The sequence below is a fragment of the Capsicum annuum genome, chromosome 5 (assembly GCF_002878395.1).
Source record: "Capsicum annuum cultivar UCD-10X-F1 chromosome 5, UCD10Xv1.1, whole genome shotgun sequence".
Classification (NCBI taxonomy): domain Eukaryota; kingdom Viridiplantae; phylum Streptophyta; class Magnoliopsida; order Solanales; family Solanaceae; genus Capsicum; species Capsicum annuum.
Genome location: NC_061115.1, coordinates 29,260,126 through 29,283,578, shown reverse-complemented (window position 1 = coordinate 29,283,578; position 23,453 = coordinate 29,260,126). Strand labels below are relative to the sequence as shown.

At 35.0% G+C, this 23,453-nt stretch overlaps 3 protein-coding genes across 9 annotated transcripts; 2 read left to right on the top strand and 1 right to left on the bottom strand.

Annotated features, from left to right (window-relative positions):
- The first annotated feature begins 4,883 nt into the window (after positions 1-4,883).
- Positions 4,884-15,282, top strand: LOC107870546 (two-component response regulator ARR14). Of its 7 annotated transcripts, none has more exons than XR_007055486.1 (7): positions 4,995-5,248; positions 10,690-10,842; positions 10,914-11,309; positions 11,399-11,475; positions 11,557-11,565; positions 11,965-13,147; positions 14,831-15,282. XR_007055486.1 is itself a non-coding variant. In XM_016717108.2 (6 exons), exons 1-6 carry the CDS (start codon positions 5,218-5,220, stop codon positions 13,081-13,083), a joined length of 1,908 nt encoding a protein of 635 aa, XP_016572594.2. In that variant the 5' UTR covers positions 4,995-5,217; the 3' UTR covers positions 13,084-13,323. The 7 variants fall into 7 exon arrangements, 2 of the variants coding, with proteins under 2 accessions (XP_016572594.2, XP_047268599.1); XR_007055485.1 differs by having other exon boundaries at positions 4,995-5,359; XR_007055483.1 differs by having other exon boundaries at positions 4,996-5,371.
- Positions 15,283-17,533: 2,251 nt separating this feature from the next.
- LOC107872379 lies at positions 17,534-18,209 on the top strand. The gene has a single exon (XM_016719117.2). It carries the CDS (start codon positions 17,784-17,786, stop codon positions 17,991-17,993), a length of 210 nt encoding a protein of 69 aa, XP_016574603.1. The 5' UTR covers positions 17,534-17,783; the 3' UTR covers positions 17,994-18,209.
- Positions 18,210-20,182: 1,973 nt separating this feature from the next.
- On the bottom strand, positions 20,183-23,215 carry LOC107870545 (vacuolar iron transporter 1). The gene is made up of 4 exons (XM_016717106.2): positions 22,878-23,215; positions 22,028-22,113; positions 21,495-21,609; positions 20,183-20,627 (listed from the first exon to the last, which is right to left on the bottom strand). Exons 1-4 carry the CDS (start codon positions 23,096-23,098, stop codon positions 20,330-20,332), a joined length of 720 nt encoding a protein of 239 aa, XP_016572592.2. The 5' UTR covers positions 23,099-23,215; the 3' UTR covers positions 20,183-20,329.
- Between the last annotated feature and the right edge of the window lie 238 nt (positions 23,216-23,453).

Below are 23,453 nucleotides of genomic sequence, written 5' to 3'. Positions count from 1 at the left end.
AATTTAAAAATTTAATCTAATTAACTCACAAAAAATAAAATATAATTAAAAAAAAATAAAGGAAGTATATTGTAAGTGTGTTGGGGCAGATGACAAATAACTCAATTAAGCTTGGCATACGCGCAAAATCGAGAAACTAGTAATAGCAAATTAAAAAAAAAAAAAAAAAAAAAAAAAAAAACAGAAAAACAAAAAGACAAGAGTTGGTCTTCTTTGCTTGTACGAATCTCTCAATTACAATTATCCTTCCCATTTTAAACCCGTCCTTCCTCTTTTCATTCGAGTCAACTTTGACTCATCTCACTTAAATTAAAAACAAAGGAAAAGGATCAAAAATATTTGTGAATTATTTAAAATGAATCAAAAGTATCTTTCATTTATTTTTGACTTAAAAATATCCTTCTCTTTGTTTTTATAGATCAAAATATCTCTCCATTAATTTTTTAACTCAAAAATACCCCTCTGTTAATTTTTTTTTTTTGGCTCAAAATACTTTCTCTCTAACAGAATGCCACCAAACACACCACGTAGATAAAAAAAAAGTCAATCAATCAATCCACGTTAGCATACACGAGGAAAATCACTCTATTTAATTCACTTAACAATCAGCCCATTTTATTCTATTTAAAAATTCAATCCAATCCATATTCAAAAAACCCGAACCAAGAGACAAAATTCAATTCTTCAATTTTTTTCTCATATAATCCCTTTCACTGCCTTATTTTTTTTTTATTTTTTCAAAGTTACGAGACCCACTCGAGCAATTTTTGACCTCATCAACTTGTGATAATCCTACATTGCCACTAAACTTTCACTCTCCAAATTCCAATTTCGTCTCTAAATTACCATTCCTCTCTCTATAATTAGGTTCTTCATTAGAAAAATTCAGATAGGACAACCAGTAGCAATCTGAGCTCTTGGAAATCGGGTCAACTATTTGAGGATCCAATTGTTTAGGATTAACCCAATTAAAATCTGATTCTTCCGAATCAACAATTTAAGGGCCTAATTAATTCCTCATCTTTCGCCTTGATCAATACGAAATATCTGAACCCATCACACAGAAAATAAACAATCAAATTCTTCATTTTTTCCTCTTGGATCGAATTTTTTTTTAATCTGAGTGGGATTGGGTCTTTTAAATTAAAAAAATAGATTGATGGTTAAATGAATTGAATGGAGTAATTTTCATTTGTGTATGTTAACGTGGACTGATTAAGTGACTTTTTTTATTCACGTGGCGTGTTTGGTGGCATTTCGTTAGAAAGAAGGGTATTTTTTAGCCAAAAAATCAAACAGAAGGATATTTTTAAGCCAAAAAATGAATAAAGGATATTTTTAATTCATTTCAAATAATTCAGGGATATTTTTGACTCTTATCCGTAAAAATAATAATAGAAATTAATTTTATTCTATTATAAACTAATAAAGAATAAAGAAGAAAAGTAGAGAGAATAGAGAGAGTGATTCTTATTTCTTTTCTTGAGGGATGATTTACAATGAAGAAAACCCTTCTATTTATAGGGGGAATTTGCTCCTAATTTCATACTAAAAGACAAATACATCAAATCCTGATAGATATCAGCTAGATCTTATTAGATCTTGATAGACATTCACTATAATGTAAATATATTTATAACACTCCTCCTTAAATGTCTAGATAGATAATGTGCCTCGTTAAACCTTACTAGAAAAAACTCAGTAGGTAAAAAAAATCTAGTGAAGGAAAAAGAGTACACATTTCTAACAATACGCATATCGGCTGCCTCATTAAAAACCTTACAAGGAAAACCCAGTAGGACAAAACCTCATAAAGAAAAAAGAGTCCAGCGCGTATTAACTCCCCCTAATGAGAACATCCTTGAACCTTTGCATCCCGATCTTGTGCACCATCTTTTTAAAAGTTGTAATTGGAGAAGATTTGGTGAACGAATTTTCACTTGAACGAATTTGTTGTACGTTGATATCACCTTCTTTTGTAGCTCATGTATGTAGAAAAGCTTTGATGAAGTGTGCTTTGTTCTATCTCCTTTTATAAATCCTCTATTAAGATGTGCTATGCATAGTTTATTATCTCCGTATAAAATCGTGGGTAGATTATTGTCATATTTCACACCATATTTTTCTCGAATGAGATGTATCATACACCTCAATCATACACATTATCGGCTTGCTTCATGAATAGCTATTATCTAAGCATGATTCGATGAAGTGGTTATGATAGACTGCTTTGTATATCTCCAAGATATTGTAGTACCACCACATATGAATACATAGCCTATTTGAGACCGAGCTTTATATAGGTTAGATAAGTATCCAAATCAGCATGACCAATAAGATCAGGACTGCAAACTTGCTAACAAATTAACTAAAAAAAAAGGCTATAGCAGACCTTGTAGTATTTGCAAGATACATTAGTGCATCAATTGCACTAAGATATGGTACTTCATAACCAAGGAGTTCCTCATTCTTTTCTTGAGGTCGGAATGCATCCTTATTCAATTTTTGTATGTTTCTTATTTAAGCAAATATTCTATTACTTTTGAAAACTCTCCATGAGTTTCAATGATACTCAAATCATCAAATTATATCTTATGAAGATAATAAAAAGTTTTCCAGAAACTTTATATGCTTCAGGCATTTTGAATTCTTTAGGAATTTTCATATGGATGTTTGTCAAGTAACAATATCCAACATGTCAAGTGTGACATCTTCAAGTGTCTGGACTGCAAATCAAATAAATTTTACACTTACCAAAATGCATCCTTTTAGGTCACTTGATAAATATTTCTACGCCAACATACTTAAATTAACGTAGAATTCAGATCCTCATAATCTTTTACAATATTGCGCCAATATTGTATCACAGATATTGTCGATGATTTTTTATTTTGTATCGATTCACAATGCGACATAACATTTTGAGATCTCATCACTTCATTATTTTCCGGTACCTAAACCTCTCATAAGGTTTCATGAAGTGTTATGTCATAGGCTCTTCAAGAGCACATTGCCTTCTTATCATGATTATTTGTTCCTTATCTTTTTCAAGAATTATTTCATTTGGAACTGATTGGTCAATCTTGCTTCACGCATGCATAGACTTTATCCTTTAAGGACACAAAATAGGAGCACTTATAGCTAAATATGAGATGCTTTCGGTATTTGACTTGAATTATCTTTTGAATGAGGATCTGATGATAATTCCTAGCATTTTTCATAGCTGCTTATAATCTTTTCCTTATGTTAGGAAAACTAACATACATCCTCCATCTTCTTTAAGGAATCCATCTTTGTGCATCATGGTATATTTATTAATCGTATACCTCACATCAAAACTATTAGATGGAATAGTTGGTTCCTAGCCTTGAACCAATTTAGAGGAAAGAAATAATCATAATGTATTAGTCTAATACATACAAGTGCTATTGTATGCAATATATCATATTTCATACCAATACATGAAACTTTGTTCTCATTAGTAATGGTTCAACTATCTATGGAAGGCATTCAATGCTAAACCATCATCATTAAGATGAATTATTTTGATTATACAATCTGAAAATTATGCTCAATTTATATTGAACAAGTAACCTTATGAATGTCAAACGTAGGTTGACCATGAATGTACATGTGATCATCTTATTGATGCATCTTTTCAACATATCACATGATACGTGAACGAGCCCATATTCACCTTTTATTCTTTTCAGATTTTGAGGGATCCAATCCCAAAATTAGTTGGTCCAACCAACTTATCATGAGAACAAGCAACATTAAAGTTCATGAAGAATTTTCTAATTCTTCAATATATGTTCAATACTCAGTATGCACATCTTCGGGATATCACAATCGTTCATGTCAACTTATGAACTTTTAATGTAGTAAACTTCAAGTTTACCATGATATGTGTTTTTGCTTTAGTAAATTTCAGATTTATTATTATATGAATAAATTTCAGATTTACTACTTCAGAAGTAGATTTCAAAATTATTTAACCTCTTTTGGAGGTGAGTTGTGATACAATCACAATCAAGTACACGTTTGCATTAATAAGTTTCTCATTCTCCAGGAGTGAAATATAATCGTGCCTTAAGCCTATAAAATTATGATAGCTTATAACCTCTTTCAAGATTTTGCTACTTCAGAAGCAAATCAAGACATATATATGATATAGAGAATTTTTCTCTAGTATATCTTATAATCATATAAGCGCGTAAAAATATCATCATTTTTTATGATCATTATCATATTGTCCCTCTACGCGTATATTCGTGCATTTAATCACTTGTCTTCTTTCAGACATATTATGCACTGCTACCACATACACCTTAAGAATGAAGTAAGTAGTCATATTTCAGACTTATCATATATTGCTACCACATTCACTTCATGGAATAAAGCATATTCAATAGGTCGAATTTTATGACTTTTTATTAAACACCCATTATTTTACCTTAGCCATCATAATATCATCAATATGGTGTATTAAGATTCAAACTCAACATCTTATCCATATAAAAGCGTCTTAGGCATGAATCAATGGGACTTGAACCCAACATATTATCATCCTTTTTGATAATTTTTTTTTAGGAATAAATTTAAAATATAAATGGTTCCAAACCAATTATTCTTTCTCAAATCCAATAATAATTATATTAATAGTAGCAAAAGAAAGATGACATAAAGAATTACTAACATTGAAATCCTTCAAATTTATAATTTTACGTTGTTTGGCAAAGTTTCATACTAATAACGTGTTATAAATTAATAAAGAATAAAGAGGAATTGATAGAATAGAGTGATTCTCAGGGTTGATTTATGGAAGCAAGCCTAGTTTCACACTAAAAATAAATACATCAAATCCTAATAGATTTCAACTAAATGTTATTAGATGTTGATGTAAATACATTTATAACATATTCATCAATTTTTATGTATGTCAGATTAAATTTACAACATATATATATCATCTATCACCACTAAAGTAAAGTATTAGTTTACTTTATCCATCGAGAGATTAGGACAGATAATCTCAATTTCTCAATTATCTAAAACCCTAATTTCACCCTCCATTAAACTGTATACTCTCAGCTCATCTCTGGATCTGACTATAGAATCACTTGTAAATGGAAGTATTTCAGTGAAACCAGTGGCAATTCTGTAATTTACCTACTCTGTGAAGGTGTTTTTTTGTCATTTTGGGGTGGTCGTTCAATGGCAAGTATGAGTGGCGTCGGTGCCACGTGTAAGTCGGAAGCTACAGTGCTTACTGATCACTTTCCTGTAGGGTTAAGAGTACTTGTGGTTGATGATGATGTTGTTTGTCTTCGAATTATTGAACAAATGCTTCGTAGATGCAAGTATTCAGGTTTTTTTTTTTTTTTTTGCTTTTTGCAATTTTTTTAATGTAACTATGAATTTATGGCCTTTACTTTATCTTTAATTCATTTAATTCACTTAATTAATCAAAACTCACTCCCTAGCTAGAACCTTTAGGGTCGTCTAGTAGCTGTTTAGAATTTTGCAGGTGTTAGTAATTAAATTATACACCCTCCGTTTTAATTTGTATCGCCTATTTTGACTTGACATGTAGTTGAAGTAAGGAAAGAAGACTTTTGAACCGCATGATCTCAAATTAAATATATGTCGAACGTACCAAAATGCACTTTAATTTTGTGGTTTTAAACATGTCACATGGACAGTTGACATTAAAGAGTTGTTATAAAAAAAAAAAAGGAAAGGATCATTCTTTTTGAAATTGATTAAAATGGGAGTGCCAAACAAATTGAAACGGAGGGAGTACATAGATTTCCCCTAACTTATACATGTTTTGAGGATTTCTAAATTGCAAGTTAAGCATCGTCTTAATTTTATACATGGATAACTTACCCTAACCAACTACTAAATGTGGTATTAACTTGTGCAAAATTTAATACCTACATAACTCAACTCCAATCTAGCTACCAAACGATCCCTTAGAGCTCGTTTGATATGTGGGATAAGGGATAACTAATTCGGGGGTTAATTTTAGGATTAGTTTATCCCACGTTTGGTTGGGATAAAATCGCAGAATAACTTACCTCAAGATTAGTTATCCTTGGGTGGTTGTGTTATTTTTATCCCACATTGGGGGTGGAATAGCAATCCCGGTCCCCAACCAAACGAGCCCTTAGTGTACCGGTTCCATCCCAACAATTTAAGGGCCATTTGTTGGCCACATATAAGATAATTCCTCCATGAACGTGGCATAAGTAATACATAGTTTGGTTGGTTATTTAAGGATAAAATAGTCCCCTTGCAATTAATTTAGTATTTGGTTGACTGCATAACAAAAAAGATCATCTTGGCATAACATTGTATCCTTTGTTTGGCAGTGTAAACTTAATACAAGCATAATTTATGAAGGAACTTATGTATTCTTGGCGGGATAGAATGTGGAATGAGAATACGTGAATTAGCAACACATGAACAAGAGCTTGTACAGTCAAATGTGCAATCCTTCAATAACATTCCATGCATTATTGTTCACCTCATAATAATATGATACAATCTCGAATTGAAGCTCTGTGAAATTTAACAAATATTACAGTAGAGAAGAATTACAAGAACGAGTCTAGAGTTAAACTAAACTAAGGTTACTTCATTTCTCAAAAGATGATTACATTGGAATGAGAAGATCTTATTCGTAGACCTAGCTAGCAGTGTCAGAGTCTCAGAGAAGCTAAAATGGACTGCTAATCTAAGCCATAAGTAATATATCTAAATTGAGCTAAACCACTTGGTGCTAAATGGCTATTCACGTGAGTAGTCATGTTCTAGAAATTCAGATCATATCATATCCCTCCCCATCAAACAACTCTAATCCTTAAGGATGGTAATGTAGAAAACGAGGAACCTAACTCCATCGGGATAAAATGGAAGTTGTGGAATGTCATTGAATATAAGAATGTTTGTCCTTGAATCTGGAATCAATCCATATCCCCTGTTTCTCATAAAAAAGAATTCTTGTCCTTCAATCAATCTTCATCTTCTTCTCCATGTGGGAATGGCAGAATGATGTCATCAACAATTTTCAACAGTTTATTTGCATAAGAAGATCCCAAGGGCCTTGTACTCAAACTAAAAAGTACTTCTTACACCTTGTGTAAGTTTTCACCATTGAACACCTCCAATTAATCTAGGATGCCAATTAAGAAGGTGGAACAAGCTCCAGTGAATACTTGAAGGCTGTGAGAACCATCACATCCATAGCAGAGGTCACTTTAGGATGTCTCCTAAAGCCCACATGAGTAATTAGTGCTACAAGAACTTTCTGTCTTGAATGAGTAGCATATACACCTGAAGTTGGAGTACTAGTTAAATTGGAGAGTGTGCACAAGTGTACAGGAAATGAGGTGGAGCAGAAGAGCAAAACACACACAACTTGTACCAACCACAACAACTCTGTTGTTCACTTGAGCAAAAGAATTGGATAACCGTGATAAAATTTATCCAACAAAGATACTAGAGAAATCGTAAATATTGTATGGCTTCTTTTTCCTCAGCTGCATATGAAATCTCATGTTATATGACTGAATCATTGGAATGCTTCCCTGATCTTTGTCCTTGTTCTGATAGTAATTATGTAAGGCCGTTAAATTGGAGAGTGCACACTAATGTACAGGAAATGAGGTGGAGCGGAAGAGTAAAACACACACAACTTGTACCAGCCACAACAGTTCTGTTATTCACTTGAGCAAAGGAATTGGATAACCGTGATAATATTTATCCAACAAAGATACTAGGGAAATTGTAAATATTGTATGGCTTTTTTTTCCTCAGCTGCATATGAAATCTCACGTTATATGAGTGAATGATTGGAATGCTTCCCTGATCTTTGTCCTTGCTCTGATAATAATTATGTAAGGTCAAGCTAAAACAACTTATATACCATCTGGTGAACCTGTTCTAACTAGATTGACTAGATTGACAATCTTCAAGCATCCCTTGGATTACCAAAGAATTTCCAACTAGTTGGCACCTCAGTAAAGGGCAGGTTTGGCCTTTGGGCCACACAATCTAGAACCCTGGTGGGCATTGGTGAGGCTAGATCCTTAGGACCAGACTGGAAATATGGAATAGCATCATAAATTAGCAGCAACATGTGGAACAATCTGATGGAATGTAAAAACAAAAGACTTCCAAGAATCATATTTATATCACCATCTCCATCAACTGCAGCACCAAAGTCAGGTCCATTATTGCCATACACGATATCCATCCATTCCCTAGTATACGTAAGGTTAGGGTCTGGGTAATCATACCCAACATCTTTGAGAGGCCCTCAGGTTGTGGTGGACTCCGAACTGGCTCCTAGCTTCTCATCAAGAATGACCTTTGCATAAGCCTCTGGGACAACCTTCTCTAAATTATCTTGTGGTTGATCATAATAGAAAATTATCAAGACCAGTAGCTTTATGTTTTCTTGCATAATCCCGTGACAACCTCCTGCAACACCGAGAGTTGTTTTTCTTGGCTTTTCAGTTTAGCTCCAATATGTTCCTTTAAACCTACTTTCTCTGTAACTTTATTTCTCCAACTTAGATATGCTATCTTGAAGAATTATTTATTTATTTTGGGGGTGGGGGGTGGGTGTGGGATGGGGATAAAGTAAGCTTTAGTGGATGATAATAAAAGCTCATGAGTCGAAATGTCATCCTTACAACAACAACAACAACAACAAACCCAGTGTATTCCCACCTAGTGGGATCTGAGGAGGGTAGAATGTACGCAGTCCATACCACTACCTTCAAAGAAGTAGAGAGGCTGTTTTCGATAGACCCCCGGTTCAGTACCAAAAAGGCAGTAAACAAAGTCGTAATGAAGCAAGAAATAAGATGAAATAACAGAAATAAGACACCCACAAAGTAATACTATACACTACCAAACCAAAGGCACACACCTCACTCGAACCCTCCTAACTAGAAGCTCCATCCTGTGTACAAAGCCCTAAGACTACTAGCCCAGTTACACCAAAGCACTCTTAATTACTAGCTATGACTCACCTACACGCATTAGTCCTCTACCCTAATCCGTGTCCTCCAAACCTTCCTATCTAAGGTCATATCTTCGGTAAGCTATAACTGCTCCATGTCACATCTATTCACCTCCAGTATTTCTTCGGCCTACCTCTTCCCCGCCTGAAACCATCCAAAGCCAACCTCTCATACCTACGAATTGGGGCATCAGTGCCTCTCCTCATCACATGCCCAAACCATCTTAACCTCACTTCCCGAATTTTGTCCCCCCACCGAAGCCACTTCCACCCTCTCTCGAATAGTCTCATTCCTAATCCTATCTCCCTTAGTAAGTCCACGCATCCAACGCAACATTCTCGTTTCCGCCACCTTCAACTTTTGAATGTGGGAGTTCTTGATTGGCTAACAGTCCGCTCCATACGACATGTCCGAACAGACTGCCACTTCATAGAATTTGTCTTTAAGCTTGGGAAGCACCTTCTTATCACGCAAAACTCCCGAGGCGAGCCTCTATTTCATCCATCCTGTCCCAATATGGTGAGAGACATCTTCGTCAATCTCACCATTCCCTTGAATCATAGACCCAAAATACTTAAAACTATCCCTCTTACAAACAACATGGGAATTCTTCTTCACTACCACCTCGTCCTCCTGCTTCAATTCATTAAACTTGCATTCCAAGTATTTTGTCTTGGTCCTACTCAACCTGAACCCTTTAGACTCCAAGGTTTGTTTCCAAACCTCCAATTTATCGTTAACACCCCGCCGCGTCTCATCAATAAAAACTTCATTATCTGCAAATAGCATACACTAAGGCACCTCTCCGTGAATACGCTGTGTCAATACATCCATCACCAAGGCAAACAAAAACGAGCTAAGAGTTGATCCCTGGTGCAACCTTGTCAAGACAGGGAAATGCTCTGAATCTCCTCCTACCGTCGTTACCCGATTATTCGCTCCGTCATACATGTCCTTAATCAATCTGATGTACGCCACGGGGACCTCTCCCACCTCCAAGCATCTCCAAAGAACCTCCTTAGGGACTTTGTCGTACGCCTTCTCCAGGTCGATGAACACCATGTGTAGGTCCCTCTTCCTCTCCCTATACTGCTCCACCAGTTTCCGCACAAGGTGAATTGCCTCTGTCGTCGAGCGACCGGGCATAAATCCAAATTGATTTTCAGAAATAGACACGATCCTCCTTAACCTCCGCTCGACCACCTTCTCCCAAATCTTCATAGTGTGAACAACTTAATACCGCTATAGTTGTTACCTGTTAATATAAACAAGCTAGGCCTGGTCAAGCCTATTCGCGAATGCAATCCCTCGCGAGGAGCCCCTCTTTCGTGATCGTGGTCCAGATCTTGCAATCACAAGCCCAGATGTCAGATCAGAATTTCAGTTTTCAACTTGGACGAAACAGGTCCAAACCCCTCGGTCCCAGCCCAAACCATCTCGACAAGTCACAAATTACTATGTCAACATATGTGGTTGCTCAAAACACGAATCAGAGCACAAATAGTCAAAATGAGGGGTAGGGTTGTTACACTGTGCTGGTCAAAGTGTTATATTATCTTAATGTTTGCTTCATGCATGTCTATTGGTTATAAAATCAAATATAATATTTGACCTGTTGTCTAATACATTGACTATTTTGAATTACTTGCAGTCACTACTTGTACCCGAGCTACTGTGGCATTAAACCTATTACGTGAAAGGAGGGAGACTTTTGATATTGTACTGAGTGATGTTCATATGCCTGATATGGATGGTTTTAAACTTCTTGAGCTTGTTGGATTGGAAATGGACCTTCCAGTAATAAGTAAGTGATGCTTCTCCTGCTGTTTTAACATGATACCTCATCTGTAAACTAAATATTTTGTTTTTCTACAGTGATGTCAGGTGATGGGAGAACAAACCTCGTCATGAGGGGAGTTCAACATGGGGCTTGTGATTATTTGATTAAGCCTATACGGGACGAGGAGCTAAAGAATATCTGGCAGCATGTTGTTAGGAAAAGATATAACTCCAATAAAGAGCATGAATGTTCTGGTAGCTTGGATGATAATGATCGGTATAAGCGAGGAAGTGATGATGTGGAATGTGCTTCTTCTGTAGTTGAAGGTGCAGATGGAGTGATAAAACCTCAGAAAAAGAAAAGAGAAGCCAAAGAAGATGACACTGAAGTGGAAAATGATGACCCAGGTACCACAAAAAAGCCACGCGTAGTCTGGTCAGTGGAGCTTCATCAGCAATTTGTTAGTGCAGTCAACCAACTTGGCATTGATAGTATGAACTTCGGTTATTTGACTATTTCAGGTAGTTCAGATCTTGTTTTTCTTATTTATGTATTAATTTGCTTCCTTTCTTCTTTGCAGAGGCTGTACCTAAAAGAATCCTTGAACTGATGAATGTTCCTGGTTTGACGAGAGAAAATGTGGCAAGCCATCTGCAGGTTCGAATCTTTATGCATGTTTAAGGTTGTCAATGTACCCCTTTTTTCTACCTAATGCTAGTGTTCTGGTTGCCTTTTCAGGAAAATCAGGTAAAGATGCTAGATACTTGGAACTAAAAGGCCCATATCTTCCTAATTCACCAAGACGAATCTACATCATGTAGCTTTTGTGTTTATCACCCATAAACCTATATATTAAGTACCATGTCCTCATGTAGTGTTTGGTTTAGTTGCCCATAAACTTTCCTTGGGCCGTTACGTTTCCAAGGACTTCTGTTCTTCTTGGCATCTGTTATGTTGGCACATATCTTTTTGGTTCTAAAAAAGAAACCGTTCCATAGTCCTTTCAAGTCCTTATGGACATGTCGTGGTGCTATGTGATCCATCAATATCTATGTTAGGACACATGCTGTTTTTGGCTTTCTGGTCGTCAAATTCCAGTTTCAACAGTAGAATGTTTTAAAGTCTTTTCTGTTGACTAATATGCAGAAATTTAGGCTATACTTGAAGAGGCTAAGTGGAGTAGTTCAACAACAGGGTGGCATACCCAGTACCTTTTGTGGGCCAATGGAACAGAATTCAGAACTTGTTTCACTAGGGAGATTTGACATTCAAGCACTGGCAGCCTCTGGACAAATTCCTCCTGAAACTTTGACAGCTCTCCATGCCGAGCTTTTAGGTAGATCGACAAGTAACTTGGTTTTACCAGCAGTAGAGCAACAGAATCTCCTACAAGCTTCCTTGCAGCAAGCAAAGTGCATGCCTGTTGACCAACTTGTGGCTTATGGTCAGCCTCTGTTGAAATGCCCTCCCAGCATTTCTAATTCTAAACATCCTTCTCAATCTATCTTGTCAGCTGCGGATGTTCATTCAGGATTTGGATCCCAGCGAGCAAAAAATATATGCATGGTACCTAGCAGCAATCCCACTGGGATAGCTGCTCCGAACAGCAACATGTTTATGGCAATGATGCAACATCAGCAACAATGGCAAAAGCAGCAGCAGCTGGAACTGCGACATAGGCAATCTGGACCTCTTGAATCCAACTATTCAATTAATGTTCAACCTTCTTGCGTAGTATTGCCCTCTCAGTCGCCTGGTAATTTCCAAGTGGGAGATAGTCCTGCTTCCATGAGCCGTGCCAACAGTCTAAGTAAATCTTCGGTGGTTGATTATGGAGTTCTCTCTCCACAATCAAATAATTCATCAGGTGTGATTCAAGTGTTAGACAGGGAACTCAGACCAGAATGTGGCTCAAACAGGCTCTCAAGTGGAGGTTCCCTCTCTTGTTCATGCTCGATAAATGCTGATAATAGTGTTGGTCTGCAATTTCATAACTCGAGCTCAGCATTTGGTTCTTCTAAACAACTTCCAGGCCTTAACCCAAATCATTTGGGCTCGCCAGTTCCATATAATATTAACTCAAGCCAGGTTCTTGATCAGGGACATATAAGAAATCCTGTGGTTGGTAAAGGTGCCTCCATTCCCAGTCGCTTTGCAGTAGATGAGTGTGAATCGGCAATGTGCAATTTGAATACTGCAAAAAGCTATCTCGAGGACGCTAAAGTTAAGCAGGAGCCTAATATGAATCTCATGGAAAATTGCTAAAGTTGGTCCAGCAAATTTTCAAAAATTTCAACCTGGTGATCTTATGAGTGTCTTCAGTGACTAGGTAAAGAAATACCTTTTGCCACTTTATGCATTGTTTGTCTCTAAAATCAAAAAAGAATGATTATCACGTACTACATTGTAGTAGTTTCAAAAATTTCAACCGTCTGTACCTGTCTCTCTGTCCTTCGAGTTGAACATAATATATTTGGCAGGATACTTGAGGATTCTTATTTACGAGTCACCTGCCCACTAACCAAATGGTTGTCTTATTTTTTACTCTTGTCTGTCCCCTTTAAGATCCCATCCCCTCACCCAAAACAAAAGGAAAAAATGAACTTGAACGTGATTTGAGAAATTAGTTATCTGTGGTTTGCTTCCTATTTACCTTGCCATTGTCCCATTTCCTCAGATTTATGGCAATGCACATTAATTTTGCATACACATTATGCCATTTTGCCAATGTATGATAATGTACTTGGTCACGGGATGACATTGGTGCCTCTTTTAAATGTCTTAATCCCCTTCTTTGGCCTCAATCCTCCTTTTTTCCGGTTTCTAAAATTTTTATTAATTATCAAAGTATCTTACAGTACCAAAACTAACTAGCCACAGTTCTCAAAACTTTATTAAGAAAGACTAAAGAGCTAACAAACTAGAACATTAAACTAAAACATGAAAGTATGGACTAAATTCTGTATTTTTGGATGGGCTCTGACACTACAAATACAAACAATATGTTGAGCAATGGATTCCCAGTGTCTGCATTGTTTTTTCAAGGATTTCTCTCTCTGCCCATTTGCCATGAACAAACTCGGTGTAGATCATTTTAAAAATCTGAGCCTGTTGTTACTTCCTCTGGCTTTCTGAATGACTCCTCTGTCATGAATTGCTCCCAAGTATTCCCTGTGAGAGGCTGATGATGGATCCAGTTTAATAGTCTATCCACCACATCTCTAGCAAAAGGACATGTAATATATAGATGTTCTCTGTTTTCATCACAGGTTTGACAGGCTACATTTGGAATCAAGTACTATTCCCCATTTTAGTAATCTGTCTGCAGTTGATAACCTCCCATGCGTTTGCAGCCATAGTGAAAATCTGGCCTTTGGTCTATAGCAGGATTAGAAAATAAAAGGCATTTCCATGGAACTCGTATGGTAGGGGCTAGGGAGCTGTGTATATATTTGCCTTGTAAGGTTCATTTCTAGCAGTAAAATGACAGTGCACCTGCTCCAATATGGTTCTGGACTCCAATTATTTCCTGAGTATCCAACAAGCTTGAGCTGGTGTTGAAATGTTATCCCACTGTCTCCCTTTAATGTAGTAAGCATGTACCCATTTAGTCCTGCACTACGTTGCGTGCACTCTCCAAACTTCTTGTCGCACCCGTGCTGGATTCTCCAAAATGCACTACTTTTGGAGTATCCGACACGCACCTGTCAACATTTTTAAAGAGTCCGAGCAACATAGGTGTAGAGTTTACCTTGCTTATGAACAAGATCCCGAACAGGTTTTAGTAATGGATTGGCTGCCCTCTTCCACGGCAAGATTGATCAGATATAAGCCACCATTAGACTTAGGAGAGCATAACTTGTCCCCAGGTGACTTAAGTTTTTCTTCACTTCAATCCCTTTGGAACAAGATCTCTGAGTATTGTTACAATTTTATGGTTTTGGGTCTTGTGTTCACACATGCTTATTTTCTAATGTTAGCAAATCGCTAATTTTAGTTTTATGTCCTGCAGGGTCGTCTTTTGTCCTTGGGAAAGTGTCAAGTTCCCCATGAATCATAACGTTTAGTTCTGCCAGTAAATCTCTGCAAGATCCAACTGTGAAGTCTTATATTTATATGAGGGTTTCACCTATAGTTTGAATTGCAGAAATGTAGGTAAAGGCTTTTTGCCTGTATATTTATCAATCTAATATTTAGGAAATGAATGTGGATGCAGTATAATACTTCCTCTGGAAGTATTTGTTGTTGTGCATGTATTCTTCTGCAACTCTTTCCACTACTTACTAGAAATAAATTTGTATTAAGAATTTCAATAGAGTTCAAAATATCCCCCCTTGATTGCACCTTCCCCTTGTGATTGGGCAGTTATTCAAGATTTAGTGTTGTGTTGTGTAGTGAAAAAAGATGTCAATTATGAAACTGAAATGCATACCAAATTGTGTTTGTTTTTCCTTTTTGTTTTCATTACTAGCTTGCTGTTAATTTCTTTCATTATTATCTTCTTGTTGCAACATGGAAATTAGTTACACCAGCACTATATCTGCTCTCTGAGAGCTCAATATTATGACAGGGTTATTGATTTGCTGCAATGTGAAAGAATGAGTCTGTTGAGTTTCTTGGTAATCCATATGTTTACTTGATATAAGAAATTATATAATCTTATCCAGTACAACTAGGAAAATGATAGAGAATCATAAGTGGGGTTTGGGAGGTGGTGTCTGTGTAACTTTACCTCTACCTTTTGAAGGTAGAGGTGGTTTTCTCAGGCCCTTGGCGCGAGTTAGCATATAAAAAATTAAGTATAAAGCAAATTCAAAACTGAAGAAGTCATATTGAAAATAATTAAGAAGAAAACAAGTAGCAACAAATAAAGAAGCAACGGACAATATATAGATGCTGATAATAGAATTAGATAGTGCTCGACTACCTTCTAGCATTCTATCTATCCTAACCTCCAAGTCTTTTTATTTAGAGTCACGTTTTCAGTTAACTGCAGGTATGCCATACCTTGTCTAATCATTTTTTCCCAAGACTTATTTTTAGCTTAGCTCTTACTCTCTTGATATCCACTATAACCTACCTTTCACACCTTATCAGTGGCATCCGTGCATCACATGCCTGAGTCATCTCGGTTTCCCTTTCTTTAACAACCATGAAAGACACATCCACCTTGTTCTCTATAACTTCATTCCTAGTGCTCTTTTTTCCTAATATACCAGCACATTCATCTCAACATTCTCATTTCTCATTTCCGCTGAAATAAAAATCATTTCCTTGATGTTCACTCACGCAGTCTCCAATGAATGTTGATCAAAGTACAAAAATGAGCATCTTGCATTGGAATGAAACGAGACATCTTAACTATCATGTAAAGTTCGTTTCCATGGTAAAATTATGCAAAAGAAATCACTTTTTAGCTTATATTTAGCATTTCAATAATTGCATCTAAAGAAGATGAGACTAGTTCTTAAAATGAATTTTAATCATATAGATCATTGTGTATAAAAATGAACTCCCCCCTAATACTTTCAAGTATATTGTAGATTTTCCTCGTTCTTGACAGGTGAAAGGACAAAATATCTACGACAATTTTCCATGAGTATATTTTGGTGGTTCAGAATTCAAAAGACTAGCTTAATAGGTGAGTTAAAAAAAAAGTAGTAGTTCAATATCTTAAGGGCAAGACAAGTACAGTATTTGTTTGTTAGTAAAAATATTTATGTTTGTTAGTTACGTACACATAAATTACATACTAACTATATTTATTTATGTATGTATACACATATTTTTCAATACTCATGTTATTTTTTTCTTGGGTTATTTTATTATGTTTTTTCTTAAGTCAAGAATCTATCGAAAATAGTCTGTCTACCGGTGATAGGGGCAAACTTTGTGTACACACGTGTTATTCTTATATGTTATACACATATTATACATTAGCCAATTATTATATTGGATGATGACTATATAATGAGAAAATCCCAAATTAAATAAGACAGAGAATACTGGAGTAGCAAATTAGAACATGACATTGTTGTTGGAAAGAAGCAAAGTGCATGGAGGGGAAATGGGACGGCTACCGAGTGTCCAAGTTACTACTACATTTTCCTATCCCTCACACTTCCTAGTTCCTTTTAGTGTGTAAATACAACATCTTAATTTATTTTTAATAGGTAAAATATCTTATTTTTAATAGTTTAAATCTACATTTTAAAAAGATTTATATGTAAATATAATCATTTGGATGATCAAATAATTAAAAAAAGATTATTTACATCAACACCGATATCAATAATAAATAAAACTCAAACTCATTTCACCATTATGGTGATCATTTACTCTGTTCAACTGAACTAGTATATTTCTAACACTATTTAACAAATTAAATATATTTTTAAATATATTTTAACAAATATATATTAATTTCTAAATTTATAATTTAGAAGTATAATAAATTTAATAGTACTCCCTTCCGTCTATTTTATGTGAAGGTGTTACTATGTGATGAGTTAAATAGTTTTTCTTTGACTATATTTTTCTTAGAACCTACTTCAAATATTTTGAATCACTATCTATGATAAGTTCTAGTACTTTTATTTAGTTTGAAATATGTAAATTTTATTTAAATCTTTACATAATCTATACATGAATCATAATCAAAATTAAATGTTTTGGCCCACGTGCTTCATATATTTCACATAAAATTAACATAAAAGGAGTAAAAACCCAACAATTAAATTCATAAATTCAAATTTTGATTGTGGAGAGTCACGGGGTGTTCTTTTCTTCCATTTAAAGTCTCATATTCTCTTCGTCCCATTTATTGTACCCTCACCTTATATATATATATATAAACAACTTCTCCCATTTCCACTACTCACCTCATCTTCCATTCTTGTCTTCTTTTAACAATACAACATTCACAATCTTATTTTTCTTTTTAGTTGAATTTAAGGAAACTAACCATGTTGGATTGGGGTCCTGTTTTGGTGTCAGTGATACTGTTCATCCTCTTGTCTCCAGGACTATTATTTCAACTGCCAGGGCATAGGCATTGTGTGGAATTTGGGAATTTTCAGACAAGTGGTGCTTCCATTATGATTCATACTTTGCTTTATTTTGCTCTTGTTTGTGTCTTCTTTCTTGCTGTTAAGGTCCATCTCTATGTTGGTTAGAATTAAGGGGAGGCTCGCAGAAGCTACTAGTGCAATGACTGGCCTAGTCTTTTTTTTTTCTACCTCAATCTTTTTTCTTATGCGAACTCAGTGTTATCTAAGTCTTTTTAACTAGTCCAATGTTACCTATCGAATTTTATGGCATTGTTACTATAAGTAAAATGATTGTTATTTCAATATTATTGTATTGAATTGTTAAATTTGACGTTATGTAACGAGGAAAAATATGATTTTATGTAATGATTGATTTGATTTGATGACATTGTTGCCTTTTATCTTTTCCCCATCTTGCATTTTTGTATTATTTAATAATCTTGTCTTACTTCATACCTTATTATATATTTTTATAATGACTCTACCTCTTATACCTAACTTTTTTTTTTTTTTCATCATATTGAAATTTATATATCTTTCAGACTAAGGGGTCGTTTGGTAGAGTGTATTGAAATATTAATGCATGTATTAGTTTAATGTGTATTAGTAGTACCTTGTTTGGTATACCTTTTTACCCTATGTATAATTAATGCAAGTATTAGTTATACACTCTATTGTGTATTAAGGTGTGTATTACTAATACCTCAAAATCCATGGCATTAGAAATGCAATGAATCTAATGCAGGCATTAATATGCTTAAAGACCCTATTACCCCTCAAAAAATTTTCCGCATCCTTTCCAACATATATATTGAGGGTATTATGTAAAAGAATTTTCTTTTTTTTAAAAATTATGTAATTCATGTTTTTTTTTAATACATCGAACCAAATAATGCATAAGAAAAATACAAGCATAACTAATACAAGCATTACTAATACACCATATTTTGCATTATTCTTATACACGCTACCAAACGACCCCTAAGGAAATGATACACTCCATCCCAAAAACTGTATTGATCAAAACAAAATAGATGTCATGAAACGATATGTAAAAGCTATCGAAACAAATTCTCGGCGATGTTTTTTTTTGTTGCAAGTATTACATCTCTACTATAATATATGATCCAAATGCGTAAGGCTTGGGAAAAGAAAAAAGAAAAAAGAAAAAAAAAAAGTAGCATATATGATTAATTACTTGTATTTTCACATTTAGCTTTTTCTTTCCCCTCCTCTCCTTTGTCCTTCATGTGTTTCATTTGTATTTTTTGGACAAGAATTTTGTGGCTACAAGATTTCAAATGCGATGACCAAGGGGATTTTTTTTTTTTTACTCTGGTCCTAACTTTAAAAAACCTCACATGAATTAGCAAACCTATTACATCCAGTAATGAATCTCCAAGAACAATGCAGCCAAGTTCAACCCTCCAAGAACCTTGATGTATCTAATTAAAGTGATAGATGTAGGAAGGATTACAATGCCAAACCCCAAACACTAGAATACATATCAAAATATGAAAGATAGGGCGATATAACTATTTTTTTGTTCATCCAGTGAAAGGCATAGTAGGTGGTTGCTTTCCTTCCTTACCTCGTATAGGTTGAAAAGGTTACGAAGAAGAACAATTTTCTTTTCTCATGCATCAACCTTCCACGAAAAGGATGGTTGAAGTAATCCAGAGGCAGACCCTCTTTTAGGGGTTCGTCAACCCCCTTCTATAGAAAAATATACTATTTATACATGATTAAAATTATTTTTTATGTAGTTATATTAGGTGTTGAACCCCTTCGACTTAATTTTCTTTGAATATTGAATTCCCTTACTTGAAATTCTGGCTCCGCCTCTGAAGGGATCCATCCCAATACCTTAAAAGAAAGGTGTGCTCTTACTTTGGGGGATTGACCAAAATTAATAAGGATCTTCACACTTATATGTCAATGTGTACTTTGTACGTACATACACCAATACAAAGCATGAGATGGAGCAATATTGGAACTTACGAACTGCTAAAAACTTCCCCTTTTTGTCCTTTCTATAACAAACATCATGCCCAACATCAGGAATCACAAGGTGTATACACCAATACCCATACTACTCTAGGTGTATACACCAAGAAAATAATGTCGATGTTAACATTGATGAGCTCTGGGAGATGAGATATATACTATCCTAAGAAAAAAGCCATGTGTGATTACAAGCACTGATTATATGAGTGTTCTCCAGGGACCCTCCAGGGGAGGTTCCCACAATTGAAATGACTCAGTATATCATGGGCTAAAATATACTTTTAACATCAAAAAAAGCAAAGCACACATCAACAGAAAACGCAATTCAAAATTAATGCCTCAACATGTACCATACAACGGTAGATGAAAAACCTAATGAGAAAGAGCAGAGGTCTACATTGTCAACGACGAAAACAACAAAAGCTACATTACAAGAAACAACAATGTCGTGGTCCCTAGCCTTGAACAGCCTTGGCCAAACCAAAAGCAACAGCAGATGCAACAGCTCCAATTAGTGCTGTTTGGAAAGCACTCCTAAATGGCCTGCTTCCAGTGAAGTGGCCTTTGGCGTAGCCGAAGATTAGTAAAGCCAGTATAGTTACCAAAACAGATGCAACGAGAGCCTTTCTTGCAATAGGAATGATCATGTATGGAGCCAGAGGAACCACTCCTCCCAAGATGTAAGCAATTGCGATGGTAAATGCACTCTGCAACGCTCTCCTTGGATCCGGCTTCTCTAAACCAAGTTCAAATCTGCCATTCAACAGAAAGTAACTATTATAGTTGGTCTGCACCATGATAACTAAAATCACAGTATTTGCAACAGAATTTATGTGATTAGAAAAATCCATATTGACAAGCAAATCAAATAGAATGTCAAAGCAATATCATCATATTCAACATTATGACAGATGAAACTCTAATCCAATTCCATCAAGATAGACACGACTTTACAGACAGAAGTCTCGATAAGTTGAAGGCATTGGGTTTTCGGTTAAGTATTCCGAAAAGGAACCTTTTAACATGAGTATCATCATACGTTTGATTCAAATATCTTTTTGGATTGAAATTTACAGCAACTTGCATATGGAGACCATTTAGCCATGATTGATCAGATAAACCAGAAAGTTACACTATGCATCCAAATAACTCACAAAGTTGAAAAGCGGGACAAAAAGGGAGTAACCCGCCAGCTAAATACCAAATTAAATTGGAGGGACCATAAAAGAAAAGCTAGAAACTATTCAAAGTGTTTGCTCCACTTTGAGTGGCCTGCGATTGAGTAGGTTGCGATAAGGTTCCTAAAATAATGATTTCTTCTGTGGTCCAAGTCGGACTCAAATGCTCTAATCTTCCCCCTCAAATCTCAGATGGAACTTACATACTTCCATTATCCCCCTCCTACTCTAACGCAACACAAACTAAATCTCTAAACGTGCTAGGTACAACTCCTTTCATACATGGTCAAACATTCAAATATTTCAGCTCCAAACGAGTCTTTCAACTGGTGACATTATCAACAATCAATTTGGTTTCCCCACCATTACCACATACAAATATTAGTAAAAATTCACTTTCTTGAAAAGAACTAACTAGTGAGATAAATTATGGTAGACTCACTTCATCATAAAGTCGAGCCATGCCTTTGGATTCTTCCTCAAAGCATTCACCACTGGTGCATATTCATGGGGCTGAATCCCATACTGTGCCAAAATTTCTGCAATCTCCGCTGCCTCTGCAATTTATACCAGGATACCACAAACTCTTCGTCAAACCAAGTAACCTTTGCCAAATTCACAAATTAGCACATTCTAATTAAATGTCAAGAAAAGAAAAACTCCCTTCAAATCAAACTCTAATGAGATAGATGTGTGATGCACATTGCTTCAAGTGGTGTCATCCGACGTAGATTCACCAAAAAAGCTTTATCAAATATGTTTATGTTCATATCATTTTTTCTGAAATACTATATATACACGAGACCACATGAAAAATAACGTAGAGTAAACATTATTTGGAATTGATAAAGCCTTATTAAAACCTCAGTCTCAAATCAACAACCGTGTACTAGCTCAGTACTTGATTATATAGGCCGACATTACTTGCGTAAAATTATGTGTACGCCACTCTGTGCCACGGCATGAGAAGTATACCTGTATCGGGTACAGAAATGATCTCTTCTTCCTCCCTCTTCAGCTCTCTCATATAGTGATCAGACTCACTCTTTGCAGCCAAATAACTGTAAATAATCAATGTAAAGGGAATGAATCAGTTATTTTAAACAAGTAAAATTAAGTTGTCCAAGTACTTGTCCATCAATCAAGCAACAAAAGTTCTGATACCAAATCAGCAGATAAATTATAATAAAATAAAATATTTAACTCCAATAAATGTCATGAAACAAAAAACACACATTAATTGTTACTCATACAAATTCATTATAATTCAAAATTTGTATTAGTCATGATTAACCTACAGGCAGATTTATCGTATAGTCACTTGACATATAGTTGTTATCTCCAAAAAATCATTTTTTTCTTGATTTCAATGACAAATAACCTCTACAGTGTGTATATATATATAGATAAAAAAAAAGTTCATAATTTTTCAGTTTGAAAAAAGGTGGCTCTGCCAAGGCCGACTGCCCCATTTTTTCAAGAAATGAGGTCTCTTAACCACTTACAAATCAATAAAAAAAGACAACTTTTGACAACTACTATATCTAAAAATCCATATCATTTATATCAAAAAATGAAGATCCCCGATGACAAAGTCAAAAAACTTTGTTTTAAGAAAAACTATAAGTAGCCTAAAAAATAAATTCTCCCCATATCTTGGGCACAAAACTTAAAAATATATGTGACATAAAAATAATCCCAAAGATTTTATCAAATATTAAATTCTAAACTCTGTATTCAAAAATATAACTTTAAATTTTGAGTTCGCCTCTAATAAAAGCACTTGTGAATTCAAAAACAAAAAAAAAAAAAAAAAAAAATATACCCTCCAAGTCCCATGGAAATAGCACCAGCAGCAACTTCAGCAATTCCAGCAGTAACAATAATAGAAGATGACGCATTTGCCCCTGATAATCCTGCTGCTAATGCAAATGGCACTGTTAATCCATCAGAAACTCCAATAATTATATCCCTAACAATCTCACCAGCAGTAAAATGTTTTTCCTTATGTTGGTCCAATAACAATTTCTCACTTTCATGAGCCATATTAACAGATTTTTTTTCTCTTATGTTTGTGTATAATTATTTTTTTTTATTGGTTTGTCTATGGGGGTTTATATAGAGGGAAAAAATGAAGTTAGAGGTGGAAGATGATGTTAAATGTTTGGAATTATATGGAAGCAGGTAAGGGTATGAGTATCTGTCAAAAATATTCTGACTATTTTTTTAATGTAATGCAACTGAGATTCTTGTGAAAAAGACTTCTCTATGTAATTTTACTATTATTATTTTATTTTTAAAACTTAATATTACTATAAATAAATAAAGATATTTAAAAAGAATGAATATTTTTCCACCGTTTTATGGAGTATGACATATGATATTTCCATTTATAAGATAC